Genomic DNA, 17,953 nt, shown 5'->3' on the forward strand with positions numbered 1-17,953 from the left:
AGTACTGGATCCCCATTGCATCCTGCACCCACTGGATCACTGCACCCCCACTGCTGCAACAAATCCCAGCTGAAGCAAAGCATTCCCAACTCCAGTGCTGCAGACTCACCACAATGCGTTTCTCCTATAACACCCCCCACCGCAGCAATGCAACCCAGTTGCGACCCCATGCAGCCCCACGCCCCCGGGCAAGCCGAGTCTCCATTTGGACCTCGGTCCCGCCAGCCCGTCCCGCGGGACCCTGCGCCCTCGCGCCCAAGCCGCAGGCAGCCTCTGCCTGGAGGTGGGGTGGAAAGTGCACCCACTACCCTGTCCCACCCACACCCCCACCCCACCCCTAGCCCCACCCTCTTCGCCATGGCCTTCGGGACACTAGGAGGGCAGCTACACCGTAACCTCGGTCTTGCTGTTGGTGGAAAGGTGCCGCTGGGGCTGCTTGTAGTGAAGGGGAGGGCTGAAGATCTCGGGCAGGTGCTCAATGCTGTACTGCCTCTTGCTGTTGTAGACCTGCCTCTGCGCTGGAGCCGGGCTTTGCTCCCAGGCCTTGTAGGCCGAGTTGAGCAGAGGGTGCGCATTCATCTTGCCGACCTTAGACTTGTGGCCGGGCGTGGTGGCCAGGAAGGTGCACGGATCTCCCACCTGCCTGTCCTTCACCGTCGGGAAACCAGCGCCCGTCGCCGGCAACTCCATCACCGGGAACCGCTTGGAGTAAACGTCGTCCGTGGCTGTCTCTGCTGGGGAAACAACGAGGCTTCAGACAGAGCCAGTCCTTGTGGGCCAGGAACAGGAGCCGCCCCATGAATGGAGGGAGCGTGTTTCTGGTTCCCCCCCACTCCCCCCAGTCTCTGAGACTCAGCAGTGGGCAGGAAGGTTTTACACATCCCTGTCAGGGGGGCCATGCTTCACCCACCACCTATCCCCACCCACTCCCACCATCTCCACCCACCCCCATCCACACCTAACCCCATCCCTCATTCTCCATACCCACCCACCCCCACCCATCTCCATCCCCACCCACCCCCACCCATCTCCATCCACCCCTATGCACACTCAGCCCATCCCCACCCAACTCCATCCCCATTCTTCATACCCACCCATCACCCACCTTTCCACCCCCCATTCTCCATCCCCACCCCAATGACCCACGCTCATCCCCATCGCTATCCCATCCACCACACCCAACCATCCATTTCCACCTACCCCATCCCCACCTAACCCCACCCCTATTCTCCACACCCACCCACCCCATCCATCATCCTCACCCACCCCCACCCATCTCCACCCACCCCCATGCACACTCAGCCCATCCCCACCCAACCATCCGCATTCTCCATACCCGCCCACCACCCACCTTTCCACCCCCCATTCTCCATCCCCACCCACCCACCTCCATTCCTGTTGCTACCCAACCCCCATTCCCCATACCCAACCACCCATCTCCACCTACCCCATCCCCACCTATCCCTATCCAGACTGACCACCACCCATCCAACCCATCTACTCCACCCCACCCCCACAAGAAGACATCCACTCCCTGTGGCCCCACACACTTTGGTTTCAGCTGGACCCCATACCCGCCCCCCCCAGCTCCTGAAATTTTGCCAGTGACATTGTGTGCTCCTCCGTGCTCCTGGATTTCTTTCTTAGGCACCCCCTTCATTCTCTGTCCTCCTGCCCTGTTCTCCATCCTCCCTACTTACCATTTCACCTGAGCAAGCCCTCGATGACTCCTGACATCTGGGTGACCCTAAACCTGCTGGCCTTGACCTTCACCCTCATGGGACCAGGTTGGCCTGAAAGCTCACTCTTTTGGTTGTAAAACCCTAACTTTGAGTGACTTTATGCAAGTTTATAAAATCAAAAGTAACAAACAGAGTAGATAACATGGGACAACGAAGATTTTGCTTCCTGAACATTTTTGGGTGTATTTTATGGATTTTGAGCTCCTAATCGCTAAAAAATCACCTTAAACATTTCCTAGCATGTACCATTTTTAAAATATAACCTGTTTTTGTGATTTCCTGTCATATTTTAAGTCTACTTCCAGTGTACAAAACTGTGACGTGCAAAATGTCATTGAAAATTCATTTACTTCCTTTGCCCTTGGACTTCCTCCTGGCTGATCTCAGTGCAGTCAGTGATAAACATGGTGAAAGGTTTCATCAGGACATTGCAGCCATAGAAAGCGTTATCAGGGCAACTGAAATCCATCAATGCCGGCTGACTATTGTTGGCCACTGACACAAGAGGCATCAGATGCTGAGTACAGACGAAAATCACCAGCAAGAAATTTTTAGGTCCGTTGAACTAACGCAATATGTCGGCATCGATTAAACAGGTTAAATTCAATCAAAATTAATTTAATGTTTCTTCAATTTCCTACATGATGCAGCAAATCTGAAATTATCTTTGTGTTAAGCTTGAAGTTGTCTATCATATCTCCAGGAAGCAAACCTTTTGAATAAAACTGTTGTCCAGTGTAATCACAGTGTTTACCCCCCAGGGGAGAGGTCTGAAAGGAGGGGCATTGAATTGCAGGGAGAAGGGAGGTCTGAGGGGCAGGTGGTGCACACACTCACTCTACACCCATGACTGTGTGGGGTACCTTGAGGAAGCGCTCAGGCCGGAAACGTCGTAATATATCCTTACCTCCTACAGACGCTAAATTCCTCCAGCATTTCTGTGTTTTTTTACTTTTTCTCTCTCTCTGTCGATCTGATTCATTTCTCTACCTCTCACCTGCTGCATCCCAACCTCTTACCAAATCAGCGTGAAACCACCCCCCACCCCCCACTCCCCCGACCCCCCGCAGCACGAGCAAAGCTCCTAGTGTGGATATTGGACCCATTCCAGTTCCGTACAACCTACCGTGCACGTGCTGGTCCCAACCAGACACATTCCAAAACAAGCCCTTCTTCCTAAAAGCGTCTTAGCCAAGCCTGTGTGGGACGGCACGGTTAGCGTGACTCTATTACGGGCCCAGGTTTGAATCTGGCGCTGTCTCTAAGGAGTTTGTACATCGTGGGCTTCCTCTGGGTGCTCCAAAGACGAATGGGGTTTCCAGGTTGATTGGTCACATGGGAGGCATGGGCTCATGGGCAGGAAGAGCCTGTTAATGTGTTAATGTGTTAAATCTTTAAATTAAAATGACACTAAATAAAAAAAAATGAGGTCAGTGAATTGAACTCCCTTAATATTATCTAGGACTGCCATAATGCTGAGGCAATAGATAGGGGCAGAATTTGTGGTGTGTGCCCGGGGAAATTATTTCGACCAACGTTGATGTCCCAACTAAAGAAAGGGGCCACACTGGATGTGATAGAGATAGGGAAGTGATGGCAGCGGCTGTGGGGGGAGCACCATGGGCCCACTGACCATAATCCGATCTGTCTTTAAATGTTAATGCAAGACATCGGACTGGTACACGTTCTAATTTGGGGCAAGGCAAATTTTGATGGCTTTGGTCACAATCTGCCAGAATGGGGGAGATGGGTACAATTACAACAATGTGGCATTCATTTCAAGAGGAATGGAATATAAGAGCAGGGAGGCAATGTTGAGGCTTTGTAAGGCCCCGGTGAGACTTCACCTGGAGTATAGTGAGCAGTTTTGGGCTCCTTGTTTGAAACAGGAGGAGCTGCTGTTGGAGAGAGCTCAGGGGAGGTTCACTGGGGGTGATTCCAGGAATGGAAGGGTTATCACAAGAGGAGCATTTGACAGCTCTTGGCCTGTACTTGTTGGAATTTAGGAGAATGAGGGGTGTGGGGAGGGGATCTCATTGAAACATTTCAAATGTTCAGAGTCATGGTCAGAGGGAGAGCCTAGGATAAGAGGGCACAACTTCAGGATTGAAGGGCGTTCATTTAGAACAGAGATGTGCAAGAATTTTTTCAGCCAGAGGGTGGTGAACCTGTGGAATTTGTTGTGGAGACCGGGTCATTGGGTGTGTTTAAGGCAGAGATTGATAGGTTCTTGATTAGCTAGGGCGTCAAAGGCTATGGGGAGTGGGGCTGAGTGTGGAAATGAATCAGCTTATGATTAAATATGGGGTAGACTCAATGGGCTGAATGGCCTATTCAGGAAACATTTATACACGATCATGTTTTAGGGAGGTGAGGGCCAAGCCCAGGGACATGGGATGAGCCCTGAAAGGAATATTAGTTGGCAGTGGGTTAGTTGGACAAAGAGCAGAGCAAGCTCCAATGCCTTCGGCCCACAGTTGTGCCGGCCTACGCCAATCTAATTCTTCCCTCCCTCACTCCCACAACTTTCCTTTTCTCTTACATCCATGTGCCTGTCAAAAAGTCTTTTGAATGTCCCCATGGTTCCCCCAGCAAGGCATTCCAGGCACCCACAACTCTCTGTGTAAAAAAAATACTTTATACATAGGAACATAGGAAGTAGGAACAGGAGTAGGCCAAAAATGGCCCATCGAGCCTGCTCCGCCATTCAATACGATCATGGCTGATCTAATTTATGACCTAACTCCACCTACCTGCCTTCTCCCCATATCCCCCAATTCCTCTATCATGTAAACATTTATCTAACCGAATTTTAAATATGTTTAATGAGGCAGCCTTAACCACTTCCCTGCTTAGAGAATTCCAAACATTCACTACTCTCTGGGAAAAACTATTTTTCCTCATCTCTGTCCTAAATCAACTCCCCCGAATCTTGAGACTGTGTCGTCTCATTTTAGTTTCCCCGGCCAGCTCAAAAAACCTTCCTACATCTATCCTATCCATACCCTTCATAATCCTATATGTTTCTATAAGATCTCCTCTCACTCTTCTGAACTCGAGCGAATACAATCCTAGACGATTTAATCTTTCATCATAAGTCAACCTCTTCATCCCAGGGATCAACCTAGTAAACCTCCTCTGGACCGTCTCCAAAGCCAGTATATCCTTTCTCAAATATGGAGACCAGAACTGGACACAGTACTCCAGGTGCGGTCTCACCAGTACCTTATACAGTTGCAACATTACCTCCCTACTCCTGAATTCAATTCCTCTAGCGATGAAGGCCAACATTCCATTTGCCTTCTTAATAACCTGCTGCACCTGCAACCTAACTTTTTGCGATTCATGCACAAGCCCTCCCAAGTCCCTCTGCACAACAGCATGCTGTAGTTTTTCACCCTTTAAATAATATTCAGCTATTTTATTTTTCTTGCCAAAGTGGATAACCTCACATTTACTAACATTGTACTCCATCTGCCAGACTTTTTCCCACTCATCCAGCTTAACTATATCCCTCTGCAGACTCTCCACATCCTCATTACAATTTGCTCTTCCACTCAATTTGGTGTCATCTGCAAACTTGGCTACACCACATTTTGTGCTCTCCTGCAAGTCATCAATGTAAATGATGAACAGTTGTGGGCCTAACACTGACCCCTGCGGCACCCCACTTACCACTCTCTGCCAACCTGAAAAACTCCCATTTATCCCGACTCTCTGCCTCCTGTCAGACAACCAATTTTCAATCCAGGCCAATATACTTCCCCGGACTTCACTTTCCTGTAACTTACTGAGAAGTCTCTTGTGCGGCACTTTATCAAACGGTTTCTGGAAATCCAAATATACAACATCAACCTGTTACCCTCTATCCACCGCACCCATTATATCCTCAAAGAATTCTAACAAGTTTGTCAAACAAGATCTTCCCTTTCTAAAACTATGCTGCGTCTGCCTGATTGAACCCTTACGTTCCAAAAGTTTCACTATTTCATCTTTAATGATGGCTTCAAGCATTTTTCCAACTACAGACGTCAAGCTAATTGGCCGATAATTTCCAGTCTTCTGCCTACATCCCTTCTTAAAAAGTGGCGTGACGTTTGCGGTCTTCCAGTCTTCCAGGACCTGCCTAAAATCCAAGGAATTTTGGTATATGACCACCAATGCATCAACTATAACTTCTGCCATTTCCTTCAGAACCCTTGGATGCATATCATCAGGACCAGGTGATTTGTCTGGCTTTAGTCCCATTAGTTTCTCCATCACTACTTCCTTTGTAACAACTATTTTATCAAGGCCCTCTCCAACATTCGCATCCTTAACTCCACACTTGGGCATGATGGACGTGTCTTCCACCGTGAAGACTGACACAAAATATTTGTTTAATGCCTCGGCCATTTCCTCATTTTTTGCTACCAGTTTTCCTTTCTCATCCTCAAAGGGTCCTATGTTAACTCTGGCCACCCTCTTCCGTTTTATATATTTATAAAATTTTTTGCTTTCTGTTTTTATATTTTGTGCCAATTTACTTTCATAATCCTTTTTCCCCATTTCTTATTACCCGCTTTGCAACCCCTTGTTGTCTCTTAAAGTTTTCCCAATCTTCCAGTTTCCCACTGCTCTTTGCAGCTTTGTACACCTGCCCCTTCAATTTTATACTCTCCTTTATTTGCTTTGTTAACCATGGTTGATTTTTCCCTCCCTTGCTGCCCTTTTTCCTGACCGGAATATATTTTTGTTGAGCATTACAAAATATTTCTTTGAAAATCTTCCACTGTTCCTCAACTGTTTCATCAATTAGCCTGTGCTCCCAGTCCACTCTACCCAATTCCTCCCTCATCCTATGGTAGTCACCCCTGTTTAAGCATAATATATTAGTTTTAGATCTAACTATTTCCCCTTCCATCTGAATGAGAAATTCAATCGTACTATGATCGCTATTTCCCAGATGGTCTCTGGCTATTACATCATTTACTCTACCTATCTCATTGCACAACACTAGATCCAGGAGAGCATTTTCTCTTGTGGGTTCCTTAATATGCTGCTCAAGAAAGCTATCGTGGATGCATTCTATGAAGTTCTCTTCCAGACTCCCATGACCAACTTGATTTTCCCAATCTATGCGGAAGTTAAAGTCCCCCATGACGACTGCCGTATCATTATTACATGCCTCACTTATCTCTCTATTTATTTCCTGTGCCACTAAACTATTGTTATTTGGTGGGCGATAGATAACACCCACCAATAATTTTTTCCCTTTGTTATTCTTTATCTCTACCCAAATGGACTCAACATATAAGATCTAAAGAGCATAATCATTCCTCACTACTGCCTGGAGCTCATCTTTGATTAAGAGTGCAACTCCACCTCCCTTACCATCCTGTCTATCTCTTTGCACCACCTGATACCCTTGAAAGTTTAACTCCCATTTAGGGTCACCTTGTAGCCATGTTTCCGTGATGGCGACCAAATCATAGGCATGGGTACCGATTTGCGCCTCAAGTTCACTAACCTTATTTCTAATACCGCGGGCATTCAGATAAAGTGCCCTTATGCTCTTTGTCCTTTTAATATCTAGTGACTTCTGTAACCTTTTCTTTTGATTTTTCTGCCCACTATTTTTCTTTGTAATTTTCTTAACACTATCATTGACCCGAAAACTCACTGCACCATCTGATTTTTTACTTTCTCCTCCCAACATTACTTTTCCTATTTTACTTTTCATGCCCATTACTTTATCTTCCCTACCCTTTTCCCTATCACTCTGGTTCCCATACTCCTGCTAAATTAGTTTAAACCTTGCCCCACTGCTGTACCAAACATACTTGCCAAAATGTTGACACCTTTTGGATTTAGGTGCAACCCGTCCCTCTTGTAAAGATCATGCCTTCCCCAAAAGAGATCCCAATGATCCAAGGAGCCAAATCCTTGCCTTGTACACCAGCACCTCAGCCACACATTCACTTTCCTTATCTTTACATTCTTTTCATCACTTGGATTTGGAACAGGTAGTAATCCCGAAATCACCACCCTAGCGTTCCTGTTTTTCAGCTTTCGTCCCAGCTCACTGTAATCCCTTTTCATTACCTCCTCCCTTTTCTTGTCAATGTCGTTTGTATCCACATGTACCAAGACATCAGGCTGCTCTCCCTCTCCTCTCAGAATATTTTGGACCCGATTTGTGATATCTCGTACCCTTGCACCAGGGAGGCAGCACACCATGCAGGTATACTTATCTGGCTCACAGAACCTCCTGTCTATACCCCTGACAATGGAGTCCCCAATAACTACTACATTTCTCCTTTTCCTTTTCTTTTGCACCACTCTGCCAGGCTCATTGCCATTGACCTGGTGCCCGTGGCCATCTTCTGTCCGGTCATCTCCCTCAACAGAATCCAACACAACATAACTGTTGCTGAGTGGGATAGTCACTGGTGTGCTCTGTTTTTCTCGCTTTTTTCTTTCCCCCCCTGACGGTTTCCCACTTACCTGACACGGGTTCTGGAGTATTTATCGGCCTGAAAGTTGAGTCGATTAACTCCTCACTCTCCCTTACAAGCCGCAGGTCATCAATCTGCAACTCCATATCCCTAATTCGCTCCCTTAGTAACTGCATCTCGGTACACCTGGTGCAGATGTGGCCATTTGGGAGGGTGGAGGTCACCCATTGTTCCCACATCTGACACCCAGTACAGAGCACTAACCCTATAGGCATGACTCTGAATATGAAGGCAAATAACTCAGCTTACCTTTTCTCCTTGCCTGCTTTCGCCGAAGCCTGATAAGCCAAAGCCAGGAAGTCTCACTCCTTCACTGCTCCACTTACTCACTAAGCCACTCCTCGCTGGCTGCTCCCTCCCCCTTTCACTCCTTTTATTGGCCCCTTGACCAATTAACCCTGTCACTTTCAGCAAGCTCCTCCTCCTCCTCTGACTCACAGCCCGACTCTCTCCAAGCACCTCCTCCGACTCCCAGCCGAACCAAGTAGACATCCCTGATGTCTCCCCTAAACTTCCCTCCCTTCACTTTGTACTGACATCCTCTGGTGTTTGCTACCCCCACCTGCTGGCCGTCCACTGTATCTATCCCTCTCAGAATCTTGTAGACCTCTATGAAGTCTCCTCTCAACCCTCTCTCCAAAGAGAAAAGTCCCAGCTCTGCTAACCTTGCCTCATAAGACATATTTTCCAATTCAGGCAACACCCTGGTAAATCTCCTTCCTCCGCACCCTCTCCACAGCTTCTAGATCCTTCCTGTGACTAGAACTGAATTCAATTCTAATGAGTAAACACGCCCAAATGCTGGAGGAACTCGGCTGGTCTATTCAGCATCTAGGTATATTGTTGATGTTTCAAGCCTGAGGCCTTCTTCAAGGAGAAATCAGAAAGTCTCAGAATTCAAACAAAGGTGTTAATTTGGATGTGATAAGGGACTAGGTAGAATTTATCATGTCTGTGTGAAAGGAGACAGGGAATGGAGAGGCAGCAGGGGAAGCGGGGTTGGGCGGGGAGGGTTTAACAAAAGCTGATGTTAATGCCCTCTAGTTGGAGGGAGCTCAGTTGGAAGATGAGGTGTTCTTCCTCCAATTTGCAGGTGGTCTCAGTCTGGCAGTACACGAGACCGTGACCTGCAACCCCCTCCCGGTACGTTTGAACGGTGGGAGGAAACTGGAGCATCCAGGGTAAACCCATGCAGATATAGGGAGAACGTGCAAACTTCTTACAGACAATGTGGGATTTGGATCCAGGTCACTAACCATGTTGTGCTAACTGTGCCATCTCTGTTGATTTACGTTAGGGTCTGATATTTGGCATGGACATGGTGGACAGAAGGGTCTCAGTTCAATCCCAGTCACCAGGGAACATGGACAGGGCAAACTGGTGGTATCCTGATGGCCAAGGCTTGCTCTGGGGCCTGGAGACAGCTGGCTGCAGAGATGGTGGATGCCCCAGCTGGGGTCCTGCAAAATCCCCTCGTTCACGACACACAGGGCCCAGTTAACCTTCCTGATCCAGGCAGCATGGGGTGATGGAATGTGGGATTCAATTCAGTGGGGTGGTGGGGGCTGGAGGGGGGAAGGGACAGTGGGGGGTGGTGGGGGTAGTGGATAGCGGGAGATGATGGGGGAAGTGGACGGCAGGGGTGGGGAGAGGTGAGGGGTGGGGTGGGGATGGATGGCAGTGGGGGAGGGAATGGGGTGAGGGAGGGCAGTAATCGGGAACAGGACAGTGGGCCCGCGGTTACTCACCCACTGCCTTCAGCGAGGTGTACGTGCTGTAATCGCCGACGTGTAGGGGTGCACTGGGCACACGCTGCAGTACGTTGGGGTGGGCCAGCGCCATGCGCGAGCCAGCCGGTGAGGACACGCCTGCGTTGTTCAGGTGCGGCGGGTCTGTGAAGCAGAGTAATACTGAGTGGTGAGGGTAGGAAGTGCCAACCCCATCCCCACACCCCTCTCCTCCCAGGGAACCCCTGTCCGTCTACCCCGGACATTCTCACACAGCACAGGCCAGGCCGTTTGCACCCCCCCCCCACCACATCCATGCTGACCAGTGACATGCTCCACTGGTCTCACACACACACACACACACACACACACACACACACACACACCTCACACACACACACACACACACACACACACACACCCACACACACCCACACCTCACGCATACACACACACACCCAGACACTCATTCACACAGACACACACACACCCACACCTCATGCATACACACACACACCCACACCTCACGCATACACACACCCAGACACTCATTCACACAGACACACACACAGACACTCATTCACACAGACACACACACAGACACACACACACACACACCTCACGCATACACACACACACCCAGACACTCATTCACACAGACACACACACACACACACACACACACACACACACACACACACACACACACACACACACACACACACACACACACACACACACTATATGAAGATGAAGATGACTATTCCCTCAGTTGGGTGATCCCATCTTTCAGTAGCCACTGCAGTTCCAGAGTAGACATCCAAGCCACAGAACGCCCTGTCCAGACATTCTGCATCTTGTACATTTTGAGCATGTACCCTCCCCTCTTCGGAAAGCCACCAGTCCAAGTTCTCGCCATGAGGAGCCACCCTTCCCCGGTCCCCGAGCAGAGCTCTTCCTCTGCCCTGTTTCTATCCTTCCTTGAAGGAGGACATCAAGACGGTCCACAGTGGGCCATGTGTGTCCTCACCAATGCTATCCCTAACTCCTGAAGTGATCCAGAATAGGTTCTAGACTCGAGCCCTTTGAGTATGCCCACCATTTAGTGCAATCGTGGCAGATCTGGAACACTGTATCTCCCAGACCCCTTCATCTCTGCAGCTATAAGCATACACTTAGAGTGTCAACATCTCTGAGGATCTGTCCTGGAGCCTCCATGTTGATGCAATTATAAAGAAGGCTCGTCAGCAGATGTGAGATGTCTGAGGAGGTTTGTCATGTCACTGAAGACTCTTGCAAATTTCTACAGGTGGTCCATGGAGATCATTCTGGCCAGTTGCATCACTGCCTGGTACAGAGGTGTCAACGCACAGGCCAGGAAAACTCTCCAGAGGGTTGTGAACTCGGCCTGTGCCATCACGGACACCAGACTTCACTTCATCGAGGAATCCTAGAGGCAGTGTCTCGTCCTCAAGGACCCCCACCACCCAGGCCATGCCCTCTTCACTCTGCTAGCATCAGGAAAAAGGTATGGGAGTCTGAAGGCAAGCACCCAGCGGCACAAGGACAGCTCCTTTCCCTCTGCCATCAGGTTCCTGAATGAACCACAGACACGGCCTCACTTTGACTCTGATTTTATTTATTTTGTAAAGTGGTTTATAGAAATGTTTGCTCTGTGTCGCTGCCGCAAAACAACAGATTTTGTGACATGTTCATGACAATAAATTCTGATTCTGATTCAGAAGTCCCAAAGCCAAATAAACGGTCCCAGTGCCGAGCATTACAGCCCCCCACAAGTAAACTGCCCATCACTGAGTCTATGAGTGACCACTTGATGCACGATCAATTGCACAAAGACTGAAGTTATTGGAACGGAAGGCTTTTATTAGCTGGAGATGGACAGCGTCCCCTGTGTTGCTGGCTCACGTTGACCCGGACTCGAACTGGGGGACAGGCTTGTGGCATGACAGCTTTTATGGGGGAGAAAGGGGAGGAGTCACGAGCCGGCCAGTGAGAACAGGGTCAACCAGGAAAGGCCATGTCATTTACATACACAACAGTGGTTTCACCACAGCCCCTCTCTGCCTCCTGCCTGTCACCCAGTTTTCAGTCTGCGTCAGCATGTCACCTCCTTTTCCACGTGCTCTAGTTTTGCCTCTCAGTCTCTTGTCTCGGACCTAACCACAGGCCTTTTGAAAGTCCAAATACCCCACATCAGCTGCCTCAGCACTGGCCACTCTACCAATTAAAATTAAAACATTTTTAAACATACAGCACTGTAACAGGCCCTTCCAGCCCACGAGCCCGCATTGCCCAATTAACCTACATACTTACGTACATTTTGAAGGGCTGGAGGAAACTGGAGCCCCCAGGAAAAACCCACGCAGACACGGGGAGAATGTGCAAACTCATTACAGACAGTGTGGTATTCGAATCCCGGTCCCGATCGCTGGCGCTAGAATAGCGTGGCGCTCACCGCGTATTACTTACGATTGAAGCATGACCTCCATACGCCTCCCCACCCCACTTGACACCCCTCCCACTAAGCGATGGGGTCCCGTCAACCAGTCCTCTATGATGTTGGTGATGTTAATTCTCGTACAGCAGACAGATGCAGCTTCCCAGATCTCCATAAAACACACAAACATCAATTTTAGTATAATTAACACATTAGACACCACGAGAGAAAATAAACAACGGTTTGCAGATGACACTAAGATTGGAGGTGTCTTGGGCAGCGAGGAAGGTTTTCAAAGCTTGCAGAGGGATTTGGACCAGCTGGAAAAATGGGCTGAAAAATGGCATAGTGTGAGGTGTTACACTGTGGAAGGACTAGCCAAGGTAGGACGTACACAGTAAATGGTTGGGCACTGAGGAGTGCGGTAGAACAGAGGGACCTGGGAATACAGGTACATAATTCCCTGAAAGTGGTGTCACAGGTGGACAGGGTGGTAAAGAGAGCTTTTAGCATCTTGGCCTTCATAAATCAAAGTATTGAGTACGGGAGTTGGGATGTTACTGTAAAGTTGTATAAAACATTGGTGAGGCCAAATTCTAACTACAGAAAAGATATCAATAAGATTGAAAGAGTGAAGAGGAGATTTACTAGATGTTGCTGGGACTTGAGGAGCTGAGGTACAGGGAAAGGTTAAACAGGTTAGGACTTTATTCCCTGGAAGGATGAGGGGAAATTTGATGGAAGCGTAGAAAGGATTGAGGGGGATAAATGGAGTAAACAGAGAACATGGAACAAGCTGCCAGTTGGAGTGGGGAATGCGGGCTCAATTCCAACATTTTACGAAGAATTTGGAAAGAAAGAAAGAGGGGTAACAGGAGCGGAGATGACCCCTGCACTGGAACACAGCAGCACGCCGGCAGAAATGAGCCACGCTCTGCAGAGATGTGAGGGGTTAAAGTGACAGCAGTACAGTTTATTTATAGAGAACATCAAGGCAGAGGGTTTCAGGCAGCTCTGTAGGAGCAGAGAAGGCGGAACATCCACAACCTAGCCGTCATCCGATGTGTCAGCTCAGATGTAATTACAAAGGCGACATTTTCACAGGGAGACTAATCAATTAAGCTTGGCGGAGCAGGGGTGGTAATTAGGCCGTTTGGCGACACCTCGCATTAAACTGACAAGGCTAGGGCCATTGTCCTCCTGATGAGTGTGACAACCCCCTCCAGCTAATCCTCTCTGTGGCTGGTTCCAGGAGGTCAGTTCCTCAGCCTGGTGCCTCTGGCTTTTCCTTCCCGTCTTCCTCTTGCCAGACTGAGAGGAGTGGTTCGTCCCGAATGTCTCCACAGACAAACTCAGTGGTTCTCGACCTTTTTCTTCCCATTCACTTTAAGTAATCCCTTACTAACTACAGAGCACCTACGCTATAGGATGCCATGGGCAGTGAGGGATTGCTCAAGGTCAGTGTTGGGATCTACATGTTGTGTTGTACATTAATGAATTGGATTATGGAATGAGTGGCTTTGTGGCCAAGTTTGCGGATGATTCGAAGGTTGGTGGAGGAGCAGGTAGTGCTGAGGAAAATGGAAAGCCGCAGAATAAGAGGCAGTTAACGTTTTGGGCCCAAACCCTTCATCAGGAACCTGCCTTTTACTTCCTCTGGACGCTGTGTTTCTCCAGCACAGTTGTGTACTGCTGGTTCATCACTGTCAATGCCTTGTCGTCAGGGACTGTCTATCCCTCAACAACTGCCCCCCCAGCGTCTGCCCTCCCCTGGTGTGAACCAGGTGAAGGGTTCTGGGGATCGGTCTGATTCAAATCACCTGCACCTCATGGGGCACCACACATACAGGCCTCGACGGTAGGCTCGGCATCATAGCGACCTCTGCCTTTGCTCGACCTCTCTACGCTGGTCTCCGCCTCGCCAGGTATGAGCCGAGAGGTTGGGGATTCGAGCCCCATCACCGAGCTGGAGGTGTCGCCCTTCAAACCAGGCTTAAACTGAGTCCCCAAATGTCCTTCAGAAGGGGTACAAGAGTGGGGTTGGGAGCTAATGCGCCCTGTGCCTAAAATGGCAGGGCCTATGAATGGGGAGAGCCACGAGGGGTTGCAGACTCTGGGGAAGCAGAGGACTGGCGCAGCACCAGAAAACAGGGAGACCACCCCCGGTCTGAGAAGGAGAAGCAGAGGAGACGATCCATGGGATGGTGACCACAGCAGCGAGCCAGTTGGGGGGGGGCTCTGCGGCTGAAGGAACCACACAGGTGGTGGGGCTGTCGGTGACTTGGGGAGAGGAACCCATACAGGCTGCTGGCGATTGCGGTCGAGGGATTCACACTGGGTTGCGGACTGCTAGAGACTGGCTTGAGACTGGCTGAAGGGGGACCAGGTATCGGAACCGGGAGGTGAGAGGGTGCCGAGGGCGCTGAAGGGTTCCTGATCTTGTCGGAGGATCGGATCCGGACCTTGGGCTGCCGACGGCTTGGACTGGGCTCTGTGAGGCTGTGGAAGCACTGGAGGTGAATCCACAGACACTCGGTGACTCTGGGGGGAACTCTCTTTTGCTTCTCTTTCTCTGGCTGTCAGAGGCGCTTCAGGCAATTTCTGCCCATGGCAAATCTGTCTGCCTTACAGCGAACAAAAACAAATTCCGTGTAATATTGCACTGTCTTCATTACGTGACAAGAAATTGTATCTTGAATCTCCAAGCCTCTGGCTTGACAGCTGGAGTGACCTGAAGGGGGTGGTTGATGCCAGGGAGGCTTGCCCTCCGGCCTCCTCACCCTTGCCCACCCCTGGGGAGTGAGCGTCGCTTGGTGGGATGATGAGTGGGGCGCAAGGGGGTGGGGTGACATGGAAGAGGGGGAACTGTGGCCATTTGGCCCAGAGCCTGACTTACCCGATACTTGCAACCACCCGCAGAGAGACAAGTTTAGTCAAGGAGTAAACTGTGATGCCTGCCACCCCTTGATATGGCTTTACTGAACCAAACTAGCCTCTCAATAATGTGTCCCTGCAGCTCTCAACCCTTTGTCAAAGTCTCTCCAGCATTGCCCGGGGCTCACAACCTGGAGTGCAGCTTGGGTTTGTCTCACGAAGAAGAAAAGAGGCAGATGGTCCACATGTGGTGGGCTTTATAGTACCATCGGCTGGAGAGTCCAGCCCAGGTACAATGAGGCCAATGACCAGGTGTGCACTGATCTGTGGGCGGGGCTTGATCTTGATGGGCAGGTGAGGTGACTTCCTGCCATTAGGGTCATGTGACACATGTGATCCTATTACAGCATCTGTCTCATTCAAGTTTATTATCATCCAACTGAACATCTACAACCAGATGAATCAGTGTTTCTCCGCGCCACGGAGCACACATGATACATGATATTTCGGAACAATTTACTTAATTTCATTTTTAAGAGCACAAAGATTACAGGACACCGTTCATCAGTCTCACAGCCTGTGGGAAGAAGCGATTTCCCAGCCTGGCCATCCTGATTTTGATGCTCCTGTGCATTCTTCCTGATACTCGGTTTAAAATTTAAAAATTTGGACATACAGCACGGTAAAAGGCCATTCTGGCCCATGCGTCCGTGCTGCCCAATTTCCACCCCATTACATTGGGAGGAAACTGCAGCCCCCAGGGAAGACCCATGGAGACACGGGGAAGAACGTACAAACTCCTTACAGACAGTGAGGGATTCGATCCCTGCTGCTATAAAGGTGTTGTTCTACGGGCACAGTGGGTCAAACATCCTTCTGATGGATGGGAGGAATCTTCGATAATTCTTTGAGTCCTATTTAAGCATCGCTCTTGGCAAGTGGCCTCCTTGCTAAGGGTGGAGGGTGGAGGGTGGAAGGCACCTCAGCCCGTCTTGATTTGTTCGATAAGGCTGTGGCGTTGCAGGCTCTGTGGTCCTGGCGTGGAGCCCTCACGCACACATGACACCAGGAGCCAGCTGCCCACGGGAGGCCTGGCATTTGGCAGCAGTGAGGTGCCAGGACAGGTGCTGCCCCATGGGGAAGGCGAAGCTCCTGCAGAGAGATCAGGACCATTCCCCTCTGAGAGCCATGTGTTCCCCGTATAAATCAAACTTACTCCACCTCTCTTGAAACACTTGAGCACTCAAAGCCTTCGCTGCCTCACTCTCGACCATAATCCCAGGCTCGGCAGGTCCAGTTACCTGACGAGAGGTCGTGCCACCGTCTGTCTACTCACAGCCATGACTTAAAGCCCTCCCATAACCAGAGATCTGTCTGCACCATCGTAACATCATATCTTACTCAACTAACTGCAAATGTGAACATTTATCTGCTCTTAGAGTCACAGAGTGGAAACAGGCCCTTTGGTCCATCTTGCGCATGCTAACCATGATGTCCCACCCACATGCTCCATCTGCCTCTGTTTGGTCCTCACAACTCATCCTATCCATGTATCCGTCCAAATGTTTCTTAAACATTGTGATGGTCCCTGCCTCAACCACCTCCTCAGGCACCCTGTTCCACACACCCACCACCCTCTGTGTAAAACAGTTACCCCCTCCGGTTCCTGTTAAATCTTTCCCCCCCCCACCTTAAACCTGTGCCCTCTGGTTACTGACTCCCCGACTCTGGGCAGAAGACTCTCTGCGTTCACCTGATCTATTCCTACCCTGATTTTGTCCACCTCTGTGAGATCACCCCCTCATCCTCTGCACTCCAAGGAATAAAGCCCAAGCTTGCTCAACCTCTCCCTGTAGCTTCGGCCCCCGAGTCCTGGCAACATCCTCGTAAATCTTCTCTGCGCCCTCTCCATCTTGACCACATTTCTCCTGCAGCACGGTGACCAAATCTGAACACAATGCTCCAAATTTTTATCATGTTTCGTTTTGTCCTGCCTGATAATTTAATTTGTATCCTCTGTTGGCAAGTGCATGAGAAATCAAAGCAGGAGTTGACCACCCGGCCCATCGAGCTGGCTCCACTATTCAATGAGATCATGGCTGATCTGATCGTGGACTCTGCTCTGTCTACCCGCCTGTTCCCTGTAACCCCTAACTCCCCTATTCTTCAACCATCCATCTGTGTCTTAAATTCAATCCTTCCAGCAATGAAGGCCCACATTCCATTTGCCTTCCTGATAGCCAGCTGCGATTCATGCCCAAGCATTAGCACATCGCAGAGTGGCACGGTAGCGGCTAGCGCGACCCCATTACAGTGCCAGTATTTGGGGCCGGGGTTCGAATCCCCCACTGTCCGCAAGGACTGTTCTCCCCTTGTCTGTGTGGGTTTTCCCCGGGGGGCTCCTATTTCCTCCCACCATTCAAAATGTACCGGGGTTGTTGGTCAATTGGGTGTAATTGGGCGGCATGGGCTCGTGGGCCGGAAGACCCTGTTACTGTGCTGTAGGCCTAAATTAAAAAATTAAAGCCCTTCTGCATGGTATCACTTGCCTTTTGAATAATACTCTGATCTGCCATCTTCATTTTTCCCAGGAGGGGCAGAATGGCCTTGTGTTATACTGTTGAAGTGTGTCAGTTATTGCGTTAGGAAGTGTGC

General features: G+C 49.7%; 1 protein-coding gene across 1 annotated transcript in view; it reads right to left on the reverse strand.

The window, feature by feature from the left end:
• Positions 1-359: 359 nt before the first annotated feature.
• LOC138749064 (protein shisa-9-like) overlaps positions 360-17,953 on the reverse strand; it is a 52,951-nt gene continuing 35,357 nt past the window's right edge. Inside the window, exons 3-4 of the mRNA XM_069910124.1 lie at positions 9,988-10,131; positions 360-734 (exon numbers count right to left, since the gene is read on the reverse strand). Coding sequence (XP_069766225.1) covers positions 385-734; positions 9,988-10,131 — 494 coding nt within the window. The 3' untranslated portion in view covers positions 360-384. The remainder of the gene's footprint in view (positions 735-9,987; positions 10,132-17,953) is intronic.

The sequence above is a fragment of the Narcine bancroftii genome, chromosome 13 (genome assembly GCF_036971445.1).
Source record: "Narcine bancroftii isolate sNarBan1 chromosome 13, sNarBan1.hap1, whole genome shotgun sequence".
In the NCBI taxonomy this organism is placed as follows: Eukaryota; Metazoa; Chordata; class Chondrichthyes; order Torpediniformes; family Narcinidae; genus Narcine; species Narcine bancroftii.